The 25,405-nt window shown below is 47.5% G+C and overlaps 4 protein-coding genes across 4 annotated transcripts; 3 read left to right on the plus strand and 1 right to left on the minus strand.

Moving 5' to 3' along the window:
- The first annotated feature begins 9,707 nt into the window (after window positions 1-9,707).
- LOC102444105 (histone H2B 7-like) lies at window positions 9,708-10,180 on the plus strand. The gene has a single exon (XM_025177927.3). It carries the CDS (start codon window positions 9,751-9,753, stop codon window positions 10,114-10,116), a length of 366 nt encoding a protein of 121 aa, XP_025033712.1. The 5' UTR covers window positions 9,708-9,750; the 3' UTR covers window positions 10,117-10,180.
- Window positions 10,181-16,792: 6,612 nt separating this feature from the next.
- Window positions 16,793-17,329, plus strand: LOC149522072 (histone H1-like). The gene has a single exon (XM_089771469.1). It carries the CDS (start codon window positions 16,793-16,795, stop codon window positions 17,327-17,329), a length of 537 nt encoding a protein of 178 aa, XP_089627595.1.
- Window positions 17,330-17,756: 427 nt separating this feature from the next.
- LOC149522073 (histone H1.5-like) lies at window positions 17,757-18,251 on the minus strand. Its single transcript, XM_089771470.1, has one exon. It carries the CDS (start codon window positions 18,249-18,251, stop codon window positions 17,757-17,759), a length of 495 nt encoding a protein of 164 aa, XP_089627596.1.
- A 2,905-nt stretch (window positions 18,252-21,156) lies between these two features.
- LOC102443376 (histone H1.11R-like) lies at window positions 21,157-22,231 on the plus strand. Its single transcript, XM_075914128.2, has one exon. The coding sequence runs from the start codon at window positions 21,157-21,159 to the stop codon at window positions 21,676-21,678; it is 522 nt and encodes a 173-aa protein (XP_075770243.1). The 3' UTR covers window positions 21,679-22,231.
- Window positions 22,232-25,405: the final 3,174 nt, after the last annotated feature.

Here is a 25,405-nt window from a genome sequence, read left to right on the forward strand (position 1 = left end):
TAGCTCCCGTTCCACAGCATTCCCCGTACGCCTGTTTGAAACAATGTTTCCCTGATGAAAGATCTGTCTCTGTGCTGAGCGGAGGAGGTGTTCCTACCTGATTCCCCGGAGCACCGGAGGATGCAGGCTCAGCAGAAGTTGTGGCCATGGTTTATAAACACCAGACTTTATACCCAGTGCCAGGGAAAGCAGGGCCGGAGTCAGCCATACTGAGGTCCGAAATGATGGCATGTTTAAGAGGCCCCCACCGCATTGTCCCCGAAAATGTGCATGAGTCCAACTGAAAGGAGAATGGAAATAGAAACAAAAAAACGGTATATTTGCATCTAGGCCGGGACATAAGTGAGGCTGTAACTAAAAATGAGTCTTTTTTTTATTTAGAGGCCCCTCATAATCAGAGGCCGTAAACCAGCGGTGGGGAAACTTTTTCTGGGAGGGGGGGTCCCTGGCCCACAGAAAAATCAGTCGGAAGCAGCACACAAATGTGAAGCAAGAAAAAAAAAGCAACTCTCACTCATGTGGCCCCCAATTGAGGGCAGAAAGACACTCCCCACATTCCCCCCCACACACACACCTGTGCCTGGAGAGGGGGCAGGTGAATAGGTATTGTATGCCCCAGTCCTGCAGTGGGGAAAGGGGTGAGGCTGGAGCACCAACACAGGTGGGGGGGAGCTTTGAGCCTCGAGGGCCAGATCCAAGCAAGCTGGGGGCCACATCCCCTGGGCCTTAGGTTCCCCATCTCTTAAGCCGGTTTTATTCAATTTTTTTATAAAGTAGCCCTTTAAAAATATTATAAGTACCCCCAGTACCTACAGTTTTCAGACACACACATTTTTTTTCTACCATTGCAACACATTTGTTTAAACAACTTAATCGTAGCCGGGCAGGCAATGAAAAGTTTGGGTGTAAAAAGTACAAAAATAATCAAGCCCTGTAAAACTTACAACAAAAATTCCGTTTTCTGCAAATTTCAGACGTACCCCCCAGACTTCTCTCGAGTACCCTTAAGGGTACTCGTACCACTGATTGAGAAACACTGTCTTAAGTTACAGCGTATTTAGCTTGTGCATAAACCCAGCACTGGCTTAAAGCCAGACCCCTTGCCCCATCTATGCTGCCTCCCCGCAGCAGAGTGAGGGTCAGGAGCAGAGCTGTGTTTCCAGCTGGGGGGAACGAGATGGGATGGGGGAGGGTCAAGGCTGGGGACACAATTGAGGCTGTGGGAAGGAGACCAGCTCGGACCTCGGGAGCAGGACCAGGAGTGGAACCCTAGGAGCAAGGCTGGCAGCTGAGACCTCGCATGGGGCCAGCAGCTGGAACCCCACATACAGGGCCAGAAGCACAGCTCCAGGTGCAGGGCTGGGAGCCAGGACCCCACATTTGGGGCTGGGAGAAAAGAGCTTGCATAAAACCACAGCACCCCCGCATCCTGAGATCCTGCCCCTATGCACAATCCAGACCTTGGAGTATTTTCCTGGATTCACACAGCTCCTTCCATGAAAGTCTGATCCGACCTCCCCTTCACAGAAACACAGAACGGCCGCCATATGAAGAGAGATTAAAAAGCCATGGACTTTTCAGCTTAGAGAAGAGGAGGCTAAGGGGGGAGGATATGACAGAGGTCTATAAAATGATGACCAGTATGGAGAAAATAAATGAGGAAAAGTTATTTACTTGTTCCCATAACATAAGAACTAGAGGTCACCAAATGAAATGAATAGGCAGCAGATTTAAAACAAAGAAAAGGAAGTTTTTCTTCACCCAGTGCTCAGTCAACCTGTGGAACTCCTTGCCAGAGGATCTTGTGAAGACCTGGCTTTTAACAGGGCTCAAAAAAAAGCTAGATAAATTCATGGAGAATAGATGCATCAGTGGCTATTAGCCAGGGTGAATAGGAATGGTGTCCCTAGCCTTTTTGTTAGAAGCTGGGAATGTGTGACAGAGAAGGGATCACTTGATGATTCCCTGTTCTGTTCATTTCCTCTGGGGCACCTGGCATTGGCCACTGTCGGGGGACAGGATACTGGGCTGGATGGATCCTTGGTCTGTCCCAGTCTGGCCGTTCTTATGAGCTGAGCTTTGAACAAGGATTCCTGGAAAGGTCTTAGTGCATGTTCTTTAGTGGTAGTATTACGTCCTTTTTCATCAGTGCGTAGGTCAGAGTTAGAGCCTTGGATGAGTCAAAGAAGACCCCAGGAGTCTGGGCAGATTGCGGAGGGTCTATTGAGAGAGCATTCGATTGGGCCTCAGCAGACCAAAGTTGCAGCCCCAGCTGCATGGGAGACCTTTCCTGCCTCAGTTTCCCCACAGCTCAAACGGCCATGGGGTTAATGACCTCCTTGGGCAAGGGCCGTGAGATGGCTGGATGCAAAGTGCTACATAAGCGCAGGATGTTACCAGGAAATTGCACCTGTTCCCTGAAGTTACAAAAGCCTCATTCTCCTGGGGCGTAACTCCTTGGCAGCTGGTGGGACTACTCCTGGAATGCCCCTAACCCTGAGGGAAACCCCTCCTGGCGGATCAGAACGGAAGCTGCGTGCTTTGCCTGGGCCTCTGCTGCTTGGAAACACAAAAGGGTTGAGGGTCCATTGGAACAGGCAATCAAACTTTCCACTGGCCCTCCCAGCTGTGGGGTCCTGTCAGTTAAAGGGGGCAAGGACTTGACATAGGCAGGGAGACCTGTCCACCATGTGTGGGGATCATGGCTCAGGCCTAAACCTCCTCTTGGTGCTGCAGGTGCAAATGCCAGATCTAGGGCAGACTGACAACTCTGTGCTTCCTTCTACCCCACAAGAGAGCACCCCTACTGTTGGGCTGTGTCAGGCTTAACTAAGGGGTACGGCGTGAGAAGACCCTGCTTCTATTGACTTGTAGGCTTGCTTTGATCCCTCCCTTCCTGCTTGCTCAGGGTTGATACGCAAACAGCTGTACCAAGGATGTCGCTTTTAATGGATGCTCTGTGTGTTAACAATGCTGCCTTACTTCCCCCTTCTCCACTCCCATTGGCTCTGAAATCTACAATCAGGGTCACATCTCCTTTCCCCTTGTATCTTGCTGATGTCAAGAGCTTTGTGATGCGAGAACCGCCCAAAAAGCTGTAAACAGGGGCAGGTTTAATTATTTTCATCACATGGATATGATTATACATGTTAAGGGTGTTCTCGTTCTTAAATTAGGGTGTGCAGGGTGATGTAATTGAGTTGCATATTTACATACCAATGATGATACAAAAGTGTGCCCAGAATCAGTTTGTGATTCACTTGGATCCCAAGTTTTGAGGGTGTCCGAGGCAGAAGGAGTATCTCCAATAAAGGAGCCTGCTACCCCATCCACTTCAGGGTCATCTGCTCTTCTCTGTGCTTACACCTAGACTATGTTCTTCTTTCAAAAGGAGATATGCAAATTCAGTGCTAATTTGCATACCTGTTTTTGAAAGCGTTTTTTTCGAAAAAGAAAGCTGTTTAGATGAAAGTCTTTTGAAAAAACCCACCCCTTTTTCGAAAGAACCCTGCACACTTCGTTTTTTGAGGAAGGGTTCTTTCGAAAAAGGGATGGGTGTTTGTTTGTTTTTTAAAGAACCGCATCTAATCTGCTTTCTTTTTCAAAAAATACGCTTTCAAAAAAGCAATCAGAAGAAGATATGCAAATTAGCACTGAATTTGCATATCTCCTTTTGGAAGAAGAATGCAGTCTAGATGTACCCTTAATCTACACTGCACGATTATTTCGGAGTCAGCTATTCCAGAAGAAATACTCCAAAATAGCTTGTTCTGAAATAGCACGTCTACACTACAGGGAAACCTGGAAATTAGTAGGAGGCAGGCTCCCCGAATGTGGATGTGCTACCTCGATTTAGAGCCCCAGGAGATACTGGAGAGTAATTACTGTGAATGGCGCTGGAGAGGAGCTGTTTCGAAATAACAGCAGTAGAGCATCCACACCAGTGGTCCCCAACGCGGTGTCCGCAGGCGCCATGGTGCCCGCCGGGGCATTTATGTACGCCCACCGAAACATCTGGGCTGGCCCTGCCCCCAGGTGCGTGGCGCATGGGCGCCCCTTGCCCCGGGCGTGCGGCACATGCGCAATGCCGGCCCCAGGTGCAGGGCATGTGGGTGGTCCCTGCTCTGGACTCGCAGCGCATGCATAGCCCCGCTCCTGGAAGCGTGGCGCGTGAGTGGCCCCGCCCCCGAACGCCCGGCACGTAAGCAGCCCCGGCTCCAGGTGCCCAGCAGCCACAATAGGTTGGGGACCACTGATCCACACGACTGTATTTCCGAAATAGCTATATCAGAAGAGGAATTATTCCTCATGGAATGAGGTTTACAAACACCACAATAAGCCACCCGCTATTTCATAATGATTTCAAAATAATGGGATTGCTGTGTAGACGCTTGCATAGTTATTTATTCCGAAATAACGCTGCTGTGTAGATTTACCCTAACACATACTAGGGAAAATCTCCATGCTGTTGGGTAACCAGAGAATAGGCTTAGTTCAGGGGAAACAAAGAACAATGAACAAATTTCACTGAAGGGAGAAAATGGAATTGGTCAAGAAATGTGGTATTTTTTTGTTTGCTCCACACACACACTTTGATTAATTTTGACACAATGAACAAAACAGGGGAGAGGGAGGTTGCCTCCTGCATTATTAGTGCAGAATGCTGACCAGAAAAATCACAAGGCTGCAAAACAGTTCCATTGAAAAAATGCAAACAGGCAAAACTAAATTGACTTATGGCCAACATTGTTGAAAACTGAAGAACTTTCAATGTGTGGTGAGATTTTTGAGTGACAGACAAAAAAAATTATACCTTGGCTAGGAAAGTAAGCTGCCGTTTTCTGGAAAACAAAAACTTTAGTAACAACTTCGAACAAAACAAATAATTTTGTAGCAACTTGTAGATGGTATCATGAGTTTTCATGGGCACAACCCACTTCTTCAGGCTGTGCCCACTAAAGCTCATGATACCAACTACATGTTTGGTTTGTCTCTAAGGTGCTGTAAGACTATTTGTTGTTTTTGAAGTTTTTCCTCTTACAGACTAACTTGGCTCCCCCTCGGAAGCTTTGGAACACTCAAAAAACTTTAGTGTAGTCAAAAATCCAATTTTCCATTAAAAAGAAGTTTGGATGCAAATTTTTGGGCAACCCAACTAACAATCATCTAAAAAATATTGTGCTTCTCCTTAAAAACTAACAAAAGAAATAACACAGCCCTGGTACAGACTGAGGCTTCATTGCAATTTCTCATGTAGGCCAAATAAACAGGCATGGCTGACTAAGGACTGCAATTTTTAAGTTGATGCAACGTATTTGCATCTAGTTTACTTCTAGGATCCAGATCTCAATGGGGCAATGCCTCGTCTGGAAGGAACAGTTTCATTTCTCTAGCCCAGCTAGTTTTTCCTGTCCCTACTGCCACGTCTCTCCTGGGACTTGGGAGATTTGTATCAGTTCTAGGGCAGGGACCAATTGTCTTTGGAAAGATGGGAAAGGCAAAATCAGAATCTCCCTCATTTGGAGCCGGATGCGTCTTTCCCTGTGTCTTAGGGTCAGTGGTTTTCATCCTACGGGTCACACCCAGTGCTGGGTCATGGAATGTCAGGGGCTGTGTTTGCCCTGCTGTGGGGAGAGCCAGATGACCAGTGTGGGTGCTTAGGCAGGTTCCTTTCTGGGGTACAGCATGGTCCCACAGTGTCAGGACAGGCAGGAAGCCTAACTTAGCACCCCCACTGCATTGCTGACCAGAAGCAGTCAGAGGTAAACCTTCAACTCACCCTGCTCCCCAATCCCCTGACTAGCCCTTAGCCCCTTCCCCCAACCCAGAGCCCCTTCCTGTTCCCCATACTCCTCATCTCCAGCCCTGCCACGGAGCCTGTCCTCTAATCCAAAGATATTATTTTGTTGGGTCATGGGCATCAATCATTTTCTTCAACAGGGTCACAAGAAAAAAAATGTAAACCCACTGTCTTAGTGAACCCACAGGAACCAGTGTTCCTTGTAAGCTGAGCACTAGGATAGCCACCCAGGAGAGAATCAAATGCCACCCAGTTGATTAGCAGAGCTCCCACAGTGTTTCAATGGGTGGTGCACATCTTCATGTGCCTTAGTGCACACAACAAAAGTTATTCCAGGTGTGAATGGAAAAAATTAAAGGAAATCTTGCCAGGGACTAGAACTGGATGAAATTTTTTTTAAAAGGCTGCACTAAAAAAGACATTTCCCAGTTATTTGCATTTCTAGGCAGTGTAGACACAGCCAGTCTACACTGGCATGAATTTCCGGAAATGCTTAAAACGGAATACTATTCCGTTTTCAGTTTTTCCGGAAAAGGAGCATCTACATTGGCAGGCTGCTTTTCCAGAAAAGCCCTTTTTCCGGAAAAGCGTCTGTGGCCAGTGTAGACACGCTTTTCCGGAAAAGAACCCCGATCGCCATTTTCGCGATCGGGGCTTTTTTCCAGAAAAGACTACTGGGCTGTCTATACTGGCCCTTTTCCAGAACAGTGTTCCAGAATAAGGACTTATGCCCGAGCGGGAGCAGAATAGTTTTTCCGGAATAGCGGCTGATTTTGTACAGTAGAGCGTCGTTGCTTTTCCGGAAATTCAAGGGCCAGTGTAGACAGCTCGCAGCTAATTCCGGAAAAGCGGCTGATTTTCCAGAATAAGTGGCCCAGTGTAGACACAGCCAAAGTGTTTGAAAAGACCTGTGTATATAATTTTTTTCTCTCACAGAAACTTTACTGAAAATAATTGAGATCCAATAAAGAGTGTGAGCAGTAAATTCTGCAAAATCAGGGATATTTCTGTCAAACACAGAAAAGAGAGTGAAGGGACTTACACATAGAACAATATGACATGAGACCTTTTAAATCAAATTTCCCCCACGAGATGCACACTGGGTATGTTTTATTCTTTTGTATCACAAGAGTTTCCCATTCACTCACTTCACTCTTGTTTCATGCCCCTATTATTTCTGGTGCATGCCCTCCCTGCCTGTTGGCTCTTTTCCCTAATTGCTTAAGAAAGCCACAGGACATAAATCCTGCCTTTATCCTGTATTTTTCGTGTATGTTAGCCTTTCTATCATACATTGGGGTGGTCAGTGAAAAGGGGAAAAAGTCCGGATTGGGACTTTCAAACATCTGCAGTATTTGGATTTGCTTTGGATTAAAAATAAATATGGAAACCAGCCAAACAGAGCCCCAATGTGTTAACCTGTTAATAAAAACACATCAGGAAAAGACCCTCTGCCTCTCAACAAACATTTAGAGACAAGTTTAGACAGCAAATCGATGACAAAGAAGCACAAGGTAACTGAAAGAGTTTTCATGCTGCCTGGCTCACTGGCTCATGTTTATGATGATGGGGTTTATTAATGTGGTTACAGCTATTCTCTTAAAAGTATATTGACATTTTTGAATCCTAACTGGGCTTTTTTGGGTTTTAGCCAAAAAGAGTTGAAAAATCAAACATCTAAAAACTAAAATATAGAAAGTGAAAAATGTCAATGTGGAAATACTATTGTGGTACCAGATGGAGCAGCCCAGAGGGAGACTGGTTGTTTGGGTGTGGGGTGGGGGGAATTTTTGAATTAGGTGGGTCTCTCATCCCTCAGCTGGAGTCCCTGACCCGGCACCTCATTGCCCCTGCAGCTAGAAGTTCCGCAGGTCTCTGATCCATTAGCTTCACATTTGAGAGACCTGATGGAAAACTAGCTTAGCTGGAGACTGCCCCCTCTAGTCTTTGTGTCTCCTCTGCTGGATCTGATTGGAAACTTACCATATTGTCACCAGATCACTTTTTCTCCCCTATATACCTGTTTGCATTTTGCCTCTCAGACAATCCCCTAGGCAAGTGCTTACGTTTGCTCCACCCAGAAGCCCCGTAATCTCTTTTGTGGAGAACTTTCCTCCCAGAGAGTGAAACAGATAACACTCATTTGTCATGCATGCCCAGTGAATCATTATCAGGCTGAGCAACCTACATCTTCACAGTGAGACTGATCTTTTCTAGCTATATGGGTGTATATTGTCAATTTTTTTAAAGGAAGAATGCTACATTTAAATTGTTCTATTGTTTAAATTAAAACTAGCACCAGTGAAGGTCTGATGTCAAGTCAAAAATCTGGGAAAGTGAGGGGGAAAGTATCCAGAAAAGACAGAAAATAAAAAGGGATTTGAAACCTGGACGCCTACAGTTAAATTCCTAAGTACATAAGTAAACTCCAAAAACAAGTTCTAAGTTATCAGCAGAACCTATTAATTCATGTCAGTAGTAGCTGCTGGGCGGTTATTGTGATTTTTAGATCAGAACACTTCCAGGCACCTAGGAATAGATTTAGAAACCAAGTTCAGTCTCATAGACAGTGTTTCTCAACCAGTGGTACGAGCAGGGTCAGCCCGAGCCATTTGTGCACTCCTGGCCCCGGGAGCGCAGCACCGCCCCCGGGAGTGCAACACATGCACAACCCCGCCCCCAGATGTGTGGCGTCCCCCGCCCCCAGGCTCCCAGCACATATGCGGCCCCGCCCTGGGCGCACTTTTTACACCCAAAATTTTAATCACCCACCTGGCTACAATTAAGTTGTTTAAACAGATGTATTGCAACAGTAGAAAAAAATTTATGTGTCTGAAAACTGTAGGTACTGGGGGTATTTATAATTTTTTTAAAGGGGTATTTTATTTAAAAAGAAAAAGGTTGAGAAACACTGAATTAGACTAACTGATTTCCCCCACCCCCCGCCCCAACAAGTTAAGTGTTTAATAAACGATAGCAGTGACTGAAATAAAAAAAAAATCCATTCTTTCATCCCTACGAAAGAAGTGGTGTGGATCTTTTGTACACATGGCAAGTGCTGCAGATCAAAATATAGATGAGATTACCTGTCAAAGTGAAACTTGTGTACCCAGAGGCAAAAAAATCAGTGATCAGAATTGCACTGAAATGGCTCTTGTTGCATCTATGATTCAAATGGGAAAAGTGAAAGTACAATGATTTTTAAAACCTGGGAAGGTAAGCTAACTTCTAACCCACTGGCCATGGAATGGAAATGTTAATAGCAAGTATTCTAACTTTCACAAATCTTTGGGATCCTAAAGGATCAAACTGCTTTGTTAAGGGTGGGATAATCTAAGAAGAAAGAAGACAACTTTTGAGAGGACACTAGATTCTAGAATTTATGCTCCTTTCTCAGTGGTGAATGGTGAATAAAAGGACCCCTCATGCAGAAGAGAAACTTGAATTCTCTCCATTTTCTCAGATGGCACTTTGCCACTGTTTGAAAGAAACTGCATGAATAAGTGGTAGTGTGGAGGAGTGTTTCCCCTACTTGCATTGCTCCTCAATTCTACAAAAGTGACTCCCTCTGTTATGAAAAGCCGTCCTAGAGTGAAAAGTATAATGCTATGGCCTGTGGGGTTGCCAGTTCCAAACAGATCTTAGACAAAAGTCTGTCAGTAGGATAGGGTACAAAAACACACCAAATTTTACAGGTGGGGGGGGCAGGAAACAGGTCACTGCTGTTCGATTGGTTTCCCATCTGAGCCAATGAAAAGGTGACTAATGGGATCCTTGGTTTGCATAAAAGTAACAGAGGCGTTCCATATTCGAATGGCGGGAGGAGGCCTAGAAAAGGGGCGGGGAGGGGAGAAAAACTCAGTCTTCATTCAGGTCGGACACCAGTCTATATAAAGAAGAACTCCAGCGTTATCTGCGCTAATCGCGGCGAGAGAAGAGGGTCGGTCGAGATGTCTACGCGGGTGCCGAAGAAAGGTGGCAAGAAGCTGATTGGCGAGGGCGCGAAGAAAGTGGATAAAAAGCGTAAGAAGAGCCGCAAGGAGTCTTACTCCATTTACGTCTACAAGGTGCTGAAGCAGGTGCATCCAGACACGGGTATTTCTTCTAAGGCCATGAGCATCATGAATTCTTTCGTGAGCGATCTCTTCGAGCGCATTGCTGCTGAGGCGTCACGCTTGGCTTTGTACAACAAGCGATCGACCATCAGTTCGCGAGAAATCCAGACCGCCGTGCGCCTGCTGCTGCCCGGGGAGTTGGCCAAGCACGCGGTGTCGGAAGGCACAAAGGCTGTCACCAAATACACCAGCTCGAAGTAAAATGCAAAGAGGAGAGGCAATGTCGTCAACTACACTGAAACCAAAGGCCCTTTTAAGGGCCACCCACTTGTCCTTAAAAGAACTGCTCATTATGGTTGGTTAGCATCTTAATGAGCAATTTAAATGCTCATGTTTATTTTCCGGCCTGAACGACATGGAAAGAAGCCCTTAGACTTATTATTAAACGTAAATAAAAATCCACAGAAACAGGCAGGTTTTCTTATAAAAGGCGCTTATAGCCTATATGTTAATTTGTACACAAAATGCAGTGATGCCTTTAATACTAAAATAACAGGAATTCAAGCACAGCTGGGGCGGGGATAAAAACACTTGGTTAGTCGTTTGTGAATAGTGTAGACTTATGACAAGGTGTTAAACTAGCAAAAGTAAGACTTGGAGACCAAAGAATCCTCCGTTTTTCAAAACCTGGCATTATGGGGAAGCCAGCAGCCCCAAGGTTCTAAGAAAGCAAACGCAAAATCCTAAATTAAAGGGGGGGAAGGAATAACATGTAAACTAAGCTACTTTTTGTCTTTCCAAATAATCTAAAGTATCCGGGTTCTTATCTCTCGCAAACCCTTCCGGGCTTTGGGGTGGTAAACAAAACTCGCTGATAGAATGTGTTTTTCTAAATAAACGAGGCCCGTTTTCACTCTGTAAAAAAATACCTTCAGCAAACCAGGAGCTGTTGTTCGTCTGTGGAGCTAGCGGGGGAGCCCGGGCGTAAACACAGTGCTCAGGCAGCTACCTGCTTGTAAATCCATGTTTAAGGAGCAGACAACTCGGAAATTACAAGGAAGCGCGGTACAAGATCCCCTTATTGCCTTTCCAGCAGCGAGCCTGCGTGAAAACCGCCGCTAACAGAAATATACAGAGCGGCTGGTGGCTCTTGCTGGCGACTAGTATCTAATGGGAAAAGGGGCTGCATTGTGAAAATCTCTTTCCAGACCCGTGTGGAATTTGATTTTAAATTAGAGTTTCCACAGGTCCGGACACAACCCTTATTTTTCTTGTCACTTGTTTACTTCTGATTTTTCACACTTGTTCCCTTCACGGAGAAAGCCTCGTTATATTTAAAAATCTGATGGAGTATGGGGGGGGGGGGGGAGAAGACCTAAAAGCCTTGTTCTGGTTTGCTAGAGCACCGGCTATTTTTCGTTGAAATCCAGGGGAGGCTTGCTAGATCAGAAGGCAGTATTTGGGCCTCAACAATGCACAGGAAACATCAGGGCCATTATGCTTAAAGCTCTTCTGGGAATGGTTTAAGGTGGCTCTTAAAAGAGCCGTTTTGTTGTGTCGTTGCGGCGAATTAACAGACGTGTTAAGTTTTCCGCTTGGAGCAGCGAGCAGAGGAGGCCGCGGTTTTCCCCGCTCCTTTGCCTTCGGCCACGCTCCTCATTTTCCCGGGGTCCTTTTTTGGCCCCACGTGTAGGTTTTTCTTCTTGACCTTTCTAGCGTCTGGGTTGGCAGGCGGCTTGGTATCCACCTGTCTCTTTTGCTTCGGCGGCTTCTTGGTCTTGGGCAGCTGCAGAGCGAGCTGCGTTTTGCCGATCGCTGGGTCCTTGCAGAGCTTGTAGGAGCCGGGAGCCCCGGTCACTCCGGGCACCTTGCACAGGATGTTGTTGGTGACAAGCTTCTTGAGCGCCGCTTTAATGCGGCTTTTGTTCCTCTGGACGTCGACCCCCGTCGCGACCAGCTCCTTCTCGATGTCCGCCAGGGAGAAGCCCTTGCGGTTCTTGGAGAAGTCCACGCTCCACAGGATGAGCTGGGCGAAAGCCGGCCGCTGTCTTCGGGGCGGCTTCTTTTTTCTCTTTTTCTTTTGGCTGGCTGGGGCTGCAGATGCCGCGGGAGCCGCGCCCGGTTGCGCTGCATTCATCGCAACGCAAAGGGGGCGCAGTTTCTCCGGACGCCAGCAATTCCCGCTTCTTTTTCTTTAGAAGCCAATTGGCTCTTCACTGCCAGGCGCTTCAAGCGGAGCCGCTCTCGCCCCCTTACGCCACCCACTGGAAGCCAGAGCTGCTGCACGCTGCTAATATAGCCTAGACCCCGACGCAACCGAATCAACCTCCCGGCCCTCCTGCCTCTGCATCTCTGACCCTGGCTCTCCTCGAAAAGTTGTGTCTGCAACACCGAAATCCCAAGAGCCACCCGAGGCCTCCCGTTATTCCACTGCAGCCAGGCATCTTGATCCGAGCCGGAAGGATCTAGCCTTGATCCTAAAGAATGACTAATCTCTTGCTTGGGAGGAAGGTGAAGGAGGAAGAAGGAAAAAAAAAATCAGAGCTTTGCGCACACCCTCATTTCTGCGCTCAGACTGGACCAGTATTTGATTTTCTTCTGTCCACGAATGTTACATTTCCCCGCCTTATCTCTAAGGGAAAGAGAACGGAAATGAATTAACAAGTAAATCGATTTATGAAGGAATTCAATAGATGATTTGGTGCGGGGAGGAATTGTTTCTAAACGGAGCGGGTGAATTTATCCCCATGATTATCAGGGATCCAACCCCATGTTCTAGAGGTCCCTAAACTCTGGATGCCAGATGCTGGGACTAGAGGACAAGCGATAGATCACAAGGCAAGTGCCTTGTTCTGTTCATGCCTGCTGAAACACCGGGCACAGGCCTTTTCAGCTGTTTGTGTTGACAGTAGAGCGTAAATAGAGCAAAAGAAAGAAAAGAGGTTCTCTCATTGGTTTATTTAGAATCCTCATTCTCACTGGGTCAGCGGAGCTGTACTCCTATCAGCCAATCAGGATGGAGGAATTGCTCAGCTCTAGGGTTATAGTAAAAACACTGAAATATTCTATTTTGTTGAGATAAAAAAAGAATATAGAAGGTATTTTATGGCTGGTTGGGAGGAAAGGAAATTGCATAGGTAAAGTCTTGTTCATTTTGGGTGGAGCTATACGTTTTCTGTGGTTAGGCTGTATAAGCTGCTACCTGAAGAGTTGCAGAAACTTTGCCTGTTGATAATTTGGTTTGTTGTACTGAAATATCTGAGGACTAAGAACTTTTTATGGGGAGAGGAGTCCTGGGGAGCCTGAGAAGAGCCAAACTGTGCTGTGCCATCTATGGCTCTAGAAAGACTGAAGACCTGAACAAGCTGTTGAGAGGTTTTCCTCTTGTGGGGTCTTGCACTGAGTACTAAGGCAGTGTTTTATGTGAGAAAGCACCACCTAGCAACAATAATTACTAATGCCAAATATAATATCAGAGGCTACTATTGGTAGAAGGAATCAGGAACGCAGAAGTCTCCTGCTTGCTATGCAGGGTGCGGGAAGAAAGGAGGGTGCTGATGTCACGGTGCCCCTCCCCCTACCCTATGCCCCAACTACACAGAGTGGCAGGGATGGAGAGAGTTTGCTGATTGCTTTTGGGAGTGGTGCAGGGCCAGGGTGAGCCTGCCTTAGCCCCCTGCACCACCACCCAGTAGCTACCTCAGCCGTACCCAGCTGAAGCCTGCATTCCGAACCCTGGCCCCAGTCCTGAACCCCTCCTGCCCCCCAAACTGCTGCCCTAGCCCTGAGTCCCCCTGCACCCAACATTCCCCCCCCCTTGCACCTCAACTTCCTGCCCCAGACTCAGCTCAGAGCCCCTCCCACACTCCAAACCCTTTAGCCCAAGACCAGAGCCTGCATCCCCCACAACCCAGCCCTTTGCCCCCCCCCCCCAGCCTGATCGAAGTGAGTGAGGATGGGGAAGGATGGAGTAAGGGGACGGGGACGCAACTGCGTTTGGGTTTGAGGTAGATCAGGGATCGCACTTCAATTAAAAAAGGTGATCTCGTGCTTAAAAAGGCGGGAGACCCCTGCTTTGGTGCTTTCAAACGCCGCGACTTTACCAGGGCCCCAGGCCTAAAGGGGATGTCTCCCTATGGACCTGCGGCCCAAACCGATCGTTCCCAAACCAAAGGAGGCCTGATAAACGGATGCAACCGTTTCGAATCCTGCACCTTGTAGAGCCCAACCGCGTAAAATGGATTCCGCTTTGCTTTGTAGTGCTGCTGCTTCCGAGAGCGGGAAGCTAACTTTTTTCCCCGCCCTTTTTAGTGTCGTTAAAACACCCTAAACAATAAAGAAACAAGCCACGAGTGTTTGTTTGTTTGTGGAGGGTGTGCGTGGTGAAAAGCAGCTGTCCCCACCTTCCCCGCCCCCAGCAACTATCCAATCCTTCACTGCTTCCTCCAGCCAGCACACGCTAAGATGCCATCAGTTTGTCTTCTCATTGGTTTATTTAACACCCCTCCCCCGGATCCTCTTCCTTCTTCCCTCCCTCCCAGCGGGTTTTCTCCGATTACCCAACCCCGCTGTCAAAAAAAAAATCAGAGTGGAAATCAGATACATCTCACCTTTTTATAGCGATCGAAATTTTAACATCGCAATGACAAAGCTGCGACGTGTCTAGCGTAACGGGAGAGCAATGATAAAATACTACTTATACTGCTGGTAAGGGAGCTCAACTTTTATTCCGAGTCCCACTCACGATCTGTGTCCATCCTTTCAGCGAAAAATAGGGAGTTTTTACTAATCCACAACACACGCACCAAAGACACTCCCCCACCCCCAAAGCATTGCGCAGTTAAGGCTGTAAGGATTTCTTGCTTATCAAACATCCTTAAATAAATAAAATCGTTCTCTTCTATAAAACCTGTGCGTGACTCTTCAAACAATGTATTGCCCCTGAGGTAGGGCGATCCTTGCTCTCCTCTCTGAGCACAAGGTATTAGCTGGTCTTTTCACAGCTTTAAAAGTTTTACTTCTGGGCTATTGTTTAGCGGTTTTCTTAGCCACCATTAGATTCATGGAGAAAAGTGATTTTACCCACAAAAGCTTATGTTCAAATTAATCTATTAGTCTTCAAGGTGCCACAGGACTGCTCCTTGTTTGTACTCGAGACCAACAGCTAACTATACTAAGGCACCAGCTCCAATACCAGCACCAAATAGCCCTTACTGCACAATTTCCGTACCCTCTCCGCAACCACACCCAAGAATAATAGGAGAGTGTTAGTCGGTACATTCCCACAAGTAAGCCTCTTAGAACAACATAGAGCCTCGATATAGGAATATTGATGAACAAGTCTACGAGTTATCCTTTTATAGCCTTGGACTAGAAGCATTCTCCACTCTTGATTGGCTAGTCGGAGACACCTTCCCCCCCTGGAACCAATGGGAGCGAGGGTCCCTAAGAGTACCACTGAGAGACCCATGTTCTTTCATCCTTGTTTGACACTGACACGCTCCACATAAGGAAATCATGTAACGGGAAAGGTGGCTCTGAAAACTCAGTGACCAGAAAAGGAAGGCATATTTTTTACACTCAGCTAGGGACAATTCTGTCACTCATTCAGCACATCCACGTGCAGTTCATATTTATGTAGTTTAGCCATTAATTAACTTTGTTGCCATTCTAATCGTTAACTCCAATTAACTCCAATGTAACAAGTCCAAGTGCTAGAGTTTAAATTAGGTTGTTCACCCCCATTTCCCTTCCAGTCTTGCAATGAGTAATATCACAACCTGTATTTTCTCCCTCTTAAAACAATTCCGAAATCTTGCAAGAGAGAACGTCACTGAGTGAGATGGTCCTTTGGGTATTTACAGACAAATGTTGTTTAGCTAAATAGCGGGAGCTGATAGAAAATGGAGGGGAGTATTTAAAAGGGGCTACCAACCCAGATCAGAGAAATGCATTTGTAAAGGCTGTCATATAGATTATTTTAATTTTGGTGACTCTCAATGAATCGGGTGAAAAAATGCTCCTTTCATTCTTCCTGCCATTAAAACACCCCCTGCAAAAATGCGTTCTTAGAAGAAGTTTAGGAGAGACACCTGAGACTTTTAAAAATTAGCAACAAATGTAATAAATTATGATTTAATTGCTAACCATATGAACAATCAAGCATGCAACTGACAAGAGTTACCAACCTAAAAAGTATAGAAACAGTACTTCCTCCTTCCTTTATTCAAACAAAACCGCAAATTATCAAAATGGCAGCAACAACAACAAAAACTAGCTCTTGATGAAAGATTTGCTGAGGGCCTTACTAGTTATTTAAAAACTGCTAATGCCTCATCCTCTCCTATACAAGAATATAAACCAATAGAAAGATCTTTTATTCCAATAGGAATGACGTAGTTTGATTCCACTGTCTTCGCAAGCAACTAGAGAATGTGGATGTGTTTTTAAACTTTTTAAATAAGATAGTACCAGAAAAAATAAGTTAAATACTTTGCTCCTTGACTCTGCCTCGCACCCTCAGCCTGTCCCAGTAAAATCCAGAGGGGGCAGCTGTAGGGAGTATCGTTTTAATTTTACAAAAAACACGAATTCTCTTGGGAACAGAGGAGCCAAATGGGCGGGCGCAGCTCAATTTTGTGACATAAAAGACAGACACTGGTTAATATGTCGGATCACTCCAGCAGAGGAAGCAGCCCGGTGTCCTCGAGCGGGCAGGGCTAAAGAATTGTGCAAATCCGCGCTAGGCCTTGTTCAGGGGCAACACGATTGGGACAGAAGAAACACAGGCCGAGAGGGGAGGCAGCAGGGAATTGATTCGGCTGCGTCGGGCTTTGCTCTCTATCTGGTCCGGATCGGCGGCCGCCCGGCTCAGTGTGAAGGCGACGGCTCCACGTGAGGATCTCAGGGCCAGCAGCGGGGACTGATTCGCAGGGGCATGCCGGGTTCGCTTCCTCTTCCCGCGACTTCTGCAGCCTCTCGCGTAACTGGAGAGAGTCCCGCGCCCAAGAGAAGGCGGAAACCAACTCTCAGCCAGCTCATCCTCCAGGCGGCTGCTGGTGCCCCCGCCGCCAGCAGGGGCGCCTCCCTAGCCACCATCAAGAAGATGCTGGCGAAGGAAGGGTACGACGTGGGCAAAAACAAGGGCCGCATCAAAACCGTGCTCCGTTACCTACTGAGTAATGGGGCCCTGCTGCGGGTCAGCGGCAGCGGCGCCTCGGGCTCTTTCAGGCTGCAGCGGGGAAGCGGCGCCCCGAAAGCAAAGAAGAAACCAGCCGCGGTTAAGAAGCGCAAGAGCTCGGCGAAGAAAAGCACAGAGGCTCCAAAGCCCCATGACGCCCGAGGGAACATCAGCCCGGCTGCTTCAAGAGCCAAGGGGGTTAGCAGGAGTCCGGGCAAACCCAGGGGGACGGTGGCAACACGAAGAAAGCAAATATTAGATGACATTATTAAGGGCACTTTCCTTATGGAGTGAGAACTCAGAGCAGGGGGCGAAAAACAAAACGGTTCTTTTCAGGACCATCTCGCAGGGCTCATGGAAAGAGCGAATCTCTTTGCTTGCTCTCTCGCGTCCTGTTTTGTCAGGCTGCGCTTTCAGAGGTTCAGGAGAGCTATGTGTTGTGGAGTTGTCAGTGTTCAGTGGTGCAATTAATGAGGAATGCAGTTAAGTATAGGCCACGAATTCCAGCAACAGCATAAATCAGGGAGCTTTTGAAGTAGCTGTGTGGAAGGGGTTTATGGTAATTTTATTGGCTTTGTTTTTTGACTTGGGTGAAGAAGTCAAAAGAGCGCGCGTACGTGCTAACGCTCTTTCAGGGAAAGCTTTGGAGTGGCTCTTAAAAGAGCCTTTGATTTATTTATTTTTTTCCATTCAAATGACTGAATATATTTATTTCTGCCTTTTAGGACTTGCCCTCGGGAGACGTTTCCCACTGCATAAAGCATACAGACGAAGTGGCAGTGTCTCCAGATTCCTCTATCTGTTCCCCAGGCTCTTCTGGTTTCTTGCCTTTTTTCTTCACTTTTTTCCCCTTCTTGATGTTCTCAGCCTCCCGCTTCTTCGGCGACTTGGCTTGGTTCACCAGCTGAGGCGGCAACGTCGTTTCTCCGATGAGTCGGTAGGAGCCCGGGACCTTGAGCAAGATATTCATGGCCACCAGCTTCCGGAGCCCCGCTTTGATGCGGGCTTTGTTCTTCTTGACATTGACCCCCGCTGCTGCCAGCTCTTTCCTGATGACGCCCAGGGAAACCTCCCCGGACTGCTTGGAGAAATCCACGGTCTGGAGAATGTAGTGGGCGAAACCTTCGCGGTCTTTTCGAGTTGCCAGCACCTTTTTCCGCTTCGTTCTCTTGCTGGCTGGAGCCTGGGACTGGACAGCCGGCTGATCCGTGTTCATCTGGGTAGATACAAGAGGCGCTGCCGTGTTTTCTGGTTTTGCTGGCTCAGACTGTTTTCTACTTGCGACAGAGCAGCTTGAGTTGCCTCCTGAGCCTCACGGAGCCGCATACCGAAGCTAGCGGCTGCAACCAGAGCAGGGGTAATTATACTCCAGTGTCTGACGCAGCCGAATCAACCTCGTTCCATTTCCCCGCCTCTCGAGAGTCCTCAGCATAAAAACCTGCCCTTTTAACTCCAACGAAAACTTCCTAAGCCCTTCACTTTCGCGTGTTATAGTCACGGTGTGTGTGAGACTGTTTCTTTTACCAGGGTTTGGTGGGGATCAGATCAAATAAAACCATCTCTGGCGAGGAAAATATACAAAACTCTCGGGTTTGCTCCCCAACTAAGAAGAAGCGAAGAAACAACATTCGTGATCTTCCCCTTCAAATTATTGCTAAAATGTCACCGGCTATGTCTCTAGAATAAGGTTAAGAAAAGGGTTTACCCATTATGGGGTTCTAATTCCCTAACTAATACTGTAAAGAGGAGGCAGCATTGGTTCTGTTTTTGCTTGGCTTCCCTAATGAGCTAAAGAAAAGAATAAATGTTTGGATCCTTAATTTGCATATCAAGGGAACGAGATGTGATGACTAGGTGAAGAAGTGAAGTGTGAGAGCTGTACTAGCTGCAGGTTAGGCGATAGGCGGTTTCAGTCTTCTGTCAGGTCCGATATGGCCTAATAAAGGAGAACTCGGTTCGGCTAGGTGCTATTTCTCTGAAGGGAAACAGATGCAGAGAGAGTTTAGCGCTTGTATGATTAAACAACCTAGGTTTATACTTATGGGTGATGGTGTGAAAAAAGATGTTGAAAGAGTAGGAAGAAGGTTTATTCTGCAGAAGTAGGCTCATGGGGGTGCAGCCCTGTTTTCACAAGCATCCCTAACTTTATCGCGAATCATCTATCATGACTGTTCATATACAATAAGTTCGGGGGAGTCGGTCCTAAGAAAGTTGAGGCTGTAGTGTGTTTATTGCTTGAGAAAAGGGTTAAGGAGACTACATCCGGTGCACTCCGGGTTAACAGACCACTTCTAAATAAAGTTTGCTGCCTGACTGGGAGAGGGAGAAAGCAATGGATAGCAGATCCTGAAGGGCCACCCACTTTTCCATAAAAAGAGCCGCTATGTAGCGGAATCGGAATTTGTTTAAATTATGAAAGTCAGTACAGATTTGGGGTAAAATGGAAATTTTGGTTGACGGTTAAGCGTCCTTTCCCTGCAGCCGGCTCCGCTGCTTTTTGGATCGTTCTATGATGTTTTTCTTTCCAGTTCAGCCATATGCACACAGAATCAGTTCTAATGCTAGTAAGTCTGCTTATGTGTTAAATTCGGGGTACAGAAGGAGAAAATTCAGGTTTACTGTAAATATGCAGCCCACTGGGGATTTCCCTTCTAGCAGCAGCCAGTTACTGCTGGGATCTTGTCCTCAGAGAGTGATTTGGTTTGTCCTTTTTAGAGATTTTCCCCTCCATTTCTTCCCTCTCCCTGTAGTGCTAGGTGTAAATAATCTTCTTTATATAACTATCCCAGCCTAAAGTATTGTCCTCGATAATTTTGAATCCTATTGGATAATTATTGCGTAAGTCATTGTCCGTTTTAAAGGTATTAATTTTTATTATATGATTATATTGACTGTCACCTTAGTCTTATAATGTGAAACAGCAACTGTAGCACCTGAATTATCAACTTCAAATAAAAAGCTCCTCCATATTCTCATGCTGTGAACTTGACACTTGACTCATCGATAGCTACAGGCCACACTTGGAAATTATAGGTTAATACCTTTACCGCAGACGCATAAAACAACCGCGTTCTAAATTATTCACAGATATGTTTCAACAATACATACTTTAGATTTTACAGAAGACATTTTATTGTATCATATATATTTTTAGTAAAGGGAGATGCTAAATATATATCTTAAAACAAAATAATGATTTATCAAACACAGGCAACTAATTATTCTTGGTCTGTTACATTTTTTCTGTGTTTGTATTACATAGTTCCTGCAATTTTTGCTCTTCCTACGGAAATTTATTGATGTTTTGACATTTAATTAGTCAGATCACGAGAGTAGGATGCAACCTCATGTATATGTATGTGCTTACATTTAACGTCTTTTGTAATGCTCTACTATGACAGAAAACTAGAGATTTATTTTCTTTTGAAATTAGACAAATCCTGTCAGATTCCCCTAGGTGAGCATAGGAAAGCCTACGTGTGTTTCTTGTTTGTTTTTGGAAAGGCACTGCATAAAAAAGAAAGGAGGAAATAATTTCATTTCTTAATGTAGGATACCTCACTCCCCATCAATGCTGTTCCTTCGATATCTTGAGAGCAGGTACAGAAATGAAATTTTAATTTAAGATTAAACCCAAATGTTCTTGACTGTCGGGGGATAAATCGAGGATTTGTGGATTTCTGCCACCGGGCGCTTGTTCGCAGGATCAAAAACATGCAACGAATGAAAACATGTAACAGACCTAGGCTGGGAACGTCCACTTTAATTGAGCAAAAAGCCAATGGGACTTTTAAAATTAGACATAAATGGAGTTGTAGAAACACAGATTGTGAGGCGCTGGGGGAGGCAAGAGGAGGCTGATTGATTCAGTTGCGTCCGCTGCCAAGGCGCTAGGCGCGCGAGCGACGGGATGGTTGAGTCAGTTGCGTCGGGTTCTGCTCTATATAAACTCGGGCAAGGCAGCCAGACAGTTCAGTTTGGAGAGCTCCTGGAAGCGGTGGGTGTGGTTGGTTGCGTCGCAGATCCGCAGGAGGCGCCAGCGGCTGGAGGAGGCGGCGGCGAGGTGGAAGTGGCGGCGGCGGCCTGACCAGTCTTTTGCCTGTGAATGCAGCAGGGGAGAAATGCGAAAAATAACCTCGGTTTCCCACGCTTCTACAGAAGTAGCTGCAGCTACTTCTGTGGTGCCCAAGAAGAGAGGGAGGCCGTCTCTTCCAGATCTCATTCTCCGAGCTGTCTGCTTCGCCACAGCCCGTAAAGGCGCCTCTCTGGTTGCCATCAAGAAGGCGCTGTTGACGGACGGCTACGACGTGCAGAAGAACAACGGGCGCCTGAAGGCGGCGCTCAGCAATCTTGTTAGCAAAGGGCTCCTGCAGCGGGTCACGGGCAGCGGCGTCTCGGGGTCCTTCAAGCTCAGCAAGCAGCAGAAGGGAGGCGCCCTGAAAACCACGCAGAAAAAAACGGCCGTCAAAAGACCCAAACCCCAGATCGTGGCCCGGAGGACTCCGAAAAAAATTAACCTGCCGGTAGCTAGAACGGCAAAGGGAAGTAAATTGGCTGTTAAGAGACCTAAAGCGCACAGGGATCCGGCCAAACCCAAGGAGAGACCTGCAGTCCGCGGTAAAGCCGCTGTCAAGAGGCATTAATTTGAACTAACATAAAACTCAAAGGCTCTTTTAAGAGCCGCCCTCAATCTTCATTAAAGGAGCTAAGGTTCCGATGGGAGGGAATGAAAACTGCCTTGAATTTAAGATACAATGGAAGTTTGTAGCGGGGGCAATTTTACTTGGTTTTAGTCTATCCTATTCAAGAGTAGGAAGATAACATAATGTAAACAAATAGCGAACGTTGCTATGGGGCAATTAAAAGTTTATTAACATATCGATTACAAGAACTGTCCCTGGGAAAAAAAATGCTTCATAATATTCAATTTTATATCCGCGTTTCTTCACAACTGCGGGATTCCAAAAAAGAATTGGAGCCCGGGTTTTTCAGTGCTGCCTTTCCTAAGGCACAGTGGTAAAGTGCCGCCCAATGACAGTTCAGGCCACCTTCCCTTGCCCAGTCCTTGTCCTCCCCCACAAACTTTACCAATGTCTTCTCAAATTCGTACCCTTGCCTCTACCACTGAGCGCAAAGCTGTACAGTAGTTCCCGTTTTGTTGGGGGTGGGGAGGGTTGTTTTGGCCCTATAGCGGATTGTGAGGCTTTCGCAGTCTTGCCGTTGGAGCGAGGACAAGACAGATTTCTGGGGAGGTGCCACAGCAGCAGCTGGCGCCTAAAACGGTTCGGAAGAGAGTGATCTTGCTGCAAGTGAGATCAGCGGCGATCGATTTAGCACGGTGGAGCTACAGGTGGTTTGCTATTGTCCCTGCTTCCTAAACGCGCCTTTCGAGCGCCTGGTCAGAAAAGTCGCTCAGGATTTCAAGAGCGATCTTCGTTTTCAGAGCTCCGCTGTCCTGGCCCTGTAAATAAACTAATGAAGCTTACCCCGTGGGGGTCTTATTGGGAAACAATAGAAATTGGTGTGCTATTCCAGTGAGCGAGGCACCTTCCTCAGGTAGATTTCCAAGCGATCTTCTTTATTCTTACTACAGTAGGAGCTCATGCAGCTGGACCCTATCCCGTGAACACTAGAATTATGATCAAGGCGCTGTGTTCTTGCTAGCACCTGGGAGAGGAACGTGGGAATGAAACAAAAAACTTTTCTGGCTCACAGCTCTTCCCTTGTATTAAGGGAACAAAACAACATTCCCCCCCCCCCACACACACACACACTCCTCACACATTATTTTGGGTGCTCCCTTGTGATTTTCCCAAACAATCCATGTACCAAAAATAAAAATAAAATCCCCGCCCAGCTTTGTAAATAGATCGAAGTTAAATGAAGAGATATTAGCAACTATTTCATGGTAGCACGATATCAAACTGAAACCCCAACCAGGAATGATAACCCCACACACCTCGTGAAAGAGTAGGAGCAAAGTCACTTCCCCCTAGTTTGGTTGGTTGGTTGTTTTGTAATGAAGCCATTCCCTATTTTCCTTCAATAGTCGGTGCCGTGTGACTGGTTTCCAAAAAAAAACCAAGGACAAGGCGGATCGGCGAGACGTTGTATTTACATATCCGGGGAGCGAGGAATGGGTGTTGGCTGTTGAATACGCCAGGGGGCAGTGTTAGCTGAGGACCTGACAAGAAGTCTCAGTCTTCATTCAGGTCGGCTTCACACGAGGTTCAGTTTCGAGCCAGGAGTGTTTGGTTGCCTGCATAGCGAGGTAGTTAATTGGTGGCTTCTGGAGTCCCGTGATCGGGCTCTCAGCTCCCCATCCTCCCACCTCTGAGGTAGAGGAAATGCTGCTGGTGAGGTTAGGGTCCCCCAGGGAGGGTAGTGTGGACGTTAGTTACTGCAAAAACAAAAAAAATGGTCCCAAAATGTATAGATCATGAGCTTTCATGGGCAAACCCCACTTCCTGGGATCAACTGGAGTGGAAATAACAGAAACCAAAAGAGAGATGGGTATAACAGCAGAAATATCTTTGACTTGTGGGAGCTGTGTTAACAAGGCTAATTACATGGTCAGGCTGCCTCCTATTATATGTAGCATTTGATGTGGAAATACAGATGTTAAATGGCAGGAGAAATTGGGTTTGTAATGGGCCAACCAGTTAATGTCTTTGTTTAGGCCCAGGGTACGGTATCAAATCTATAGATCAATTCCAGTTCTGCAGCCTCTCTCTGTAATTGGTTAGTGAAATTCCTTTGTGGAAGGATGGCTACTTTTAAGTCCATGATTGAACATAGGCGGGTTAATGGCTCCTAAAATGTCCCCCCTCCCCTCTAGTTTCAAAGCAAAGGGACCCCTGCAGCCACAAGGTGGGCGGGGCTGCAGGGTGAGCTGAGGACCTGCCTGGTGCTCCCTGCTGCCTCTGCGGGCCAGATCTGGTGGCTTGGCGAACTGGATTTGGCCTGCAGGTCGGATTTTTCCCAGGTCTGCTCTAGCAAGACTGGCTTCCCTTGGGGGGCCCTCTGGGGTCAAAGGCAAGGCCCTTGAGCACAGCCTGGCAATGCCTGTAGGGTGGGCCACTGCCTGGTTCCCCTTTTGTTACATGCAAAGCACAAGGAGAGGCTACATGAGCTGGCACCTGCATTGGAGGGTCCCAGCGGCCCTGTCTGTGGGTGCTTGGTGGCTGCAATTGTTGCAGAAGCTGCTCCATTTCACTTCTCCTCGCAAGGTGCTTAAGGTTCCTAGTTTTCCCTGAGCCAAAGGCAAGGCCCTGCCCCATCCCAGAGCAGACAGGCCCCACCCCCAGAGTGGGGAGCTGTCCCCAGCAGGTAGGGACCGTGAGAACGATTTCAGGGACACGCAGGACAAGACGCTCAATGGGCACCCACAGGGCACTGCTGTGGGGAATGTGGCTCCAGCCGTCACTAGGCACCTGGGCAGAGGGGTAAGCAGGGCCGGGAGGGGACACAGCATCCAGGATACGGAGACTGGAGGCCGCGGCTGCCTCTGGGGCCACATGGAAACAGATGTTGGGAAACAGGAGCTGGGGCAGCAGAGAGCCCCCTGTTTTGAGGGCTGAGGAAAAACACCTTCGGTTTAGCGTCTGCCAAAGGAGGCTGAGGGGGGACATGTCTCAGGGCTCCCCGCAGAGCAAACATTCGGGATCAAAGGGCTGGTTCCTGTTGCAGAAAAAGGCAGAACAAGGCCCGTGGCTGGAAGGGGCAAACAAACAAGCCCATTGGAGAAATGAGGCACAAATATTTCCCAGGGAGCCTGATGCACTGTTGGCACAAGCAGCCTAAACCTGTGAGGGATTCTCCGTTGCTTGGTGCCCTGCAGGGCAGAGGAGCTGCCAGTCTGGTGTGTGCGGGGCTCAGAACGTAGCTACTGGGAGATACAGGAGCTGGGATGTGCGGGGGGCAGATCTGATGCTCTAATGGGCCCCTCTGGCCTTACCCTCTGCTAAGGACTGACAAGCTGGGAGGGGCCGAGGGAGCAGCCCCTGGGGCGTTACTGCCCAGCCCGCTCGGCTCCAGACCCAGCTGTGGTTCAGTGGGGCTCCAGGGGAACCCCTCAAACATCCCGAGGGGCTGACTAGGACCAGGACACCAGCTTAGCAGAGGATGGGTGGGCGGTAGGGGGTGGCGGTGACATCACAAAGGCCTATTGCATGACCGCAGCCTATTGGGGGACAGCGATGACCTCACAAAGAGACCCTGGCAACAGCCATTCAGGACAGAGGTGCCAGGCTGGGGCCAGATCAGGGTTTCCCGTGGCTGGGCAGCAGCGTGGTGCCGTCCCAGGGTCCCTGCGGGGGCCGGATGGAGAATTAGGACTGATGGGCGGGGGCGGGAGGAGCCTCGTCGGCG

The sequence above is a fragment of the Pelodiscus sinensis genome, chromosome 19 (genome assembly GCF_052426305.1).
Source record: "Pelodiscus sinensis isolate ZL-2025 chromosome 19, ASM5242630v1, whole genome shotgun sequence".
Taxonomy (NCBI): domain Eukaryota; kingdom Metazoa; phylum Chordata; order Testudines; family Trionychidae; genus Pelodiscus; species Pelodiscus sinensis.

Excerpts from the sequence above, each read along its gene's own strand:
- LOC102443376 (XM_075914128.2), top strand. The coding sequence starts at position 21,157 with ATGCGAAAAATAACCTCGGTTTCCCACGCTTCTACAGAAGTAGCTGCA.
- LOC149522072 (XM_089771469.1), top strand. The coding sequence starts at position 16,793 with ATGCCGGGTTCGCTTCCTCTTCCCGCGACTTCTGCAGCCTCTCGCGTA.
- LOC102444105 (XM_025177927.3), top strand. The coding sequence starts at position 9,751 with ATGTCTACGCGGGTGCCGAAGAAAGGTGGCAAGAAGCTGATTGGCGAG.
- LOC149522073 (XM_089771470.1), bottom strand. The coding sequence starts at position 18,251 with ATGAACACGGATCAGCCGGCTGTCCAGTCCCAGGCTCCAGCCAGCAAG.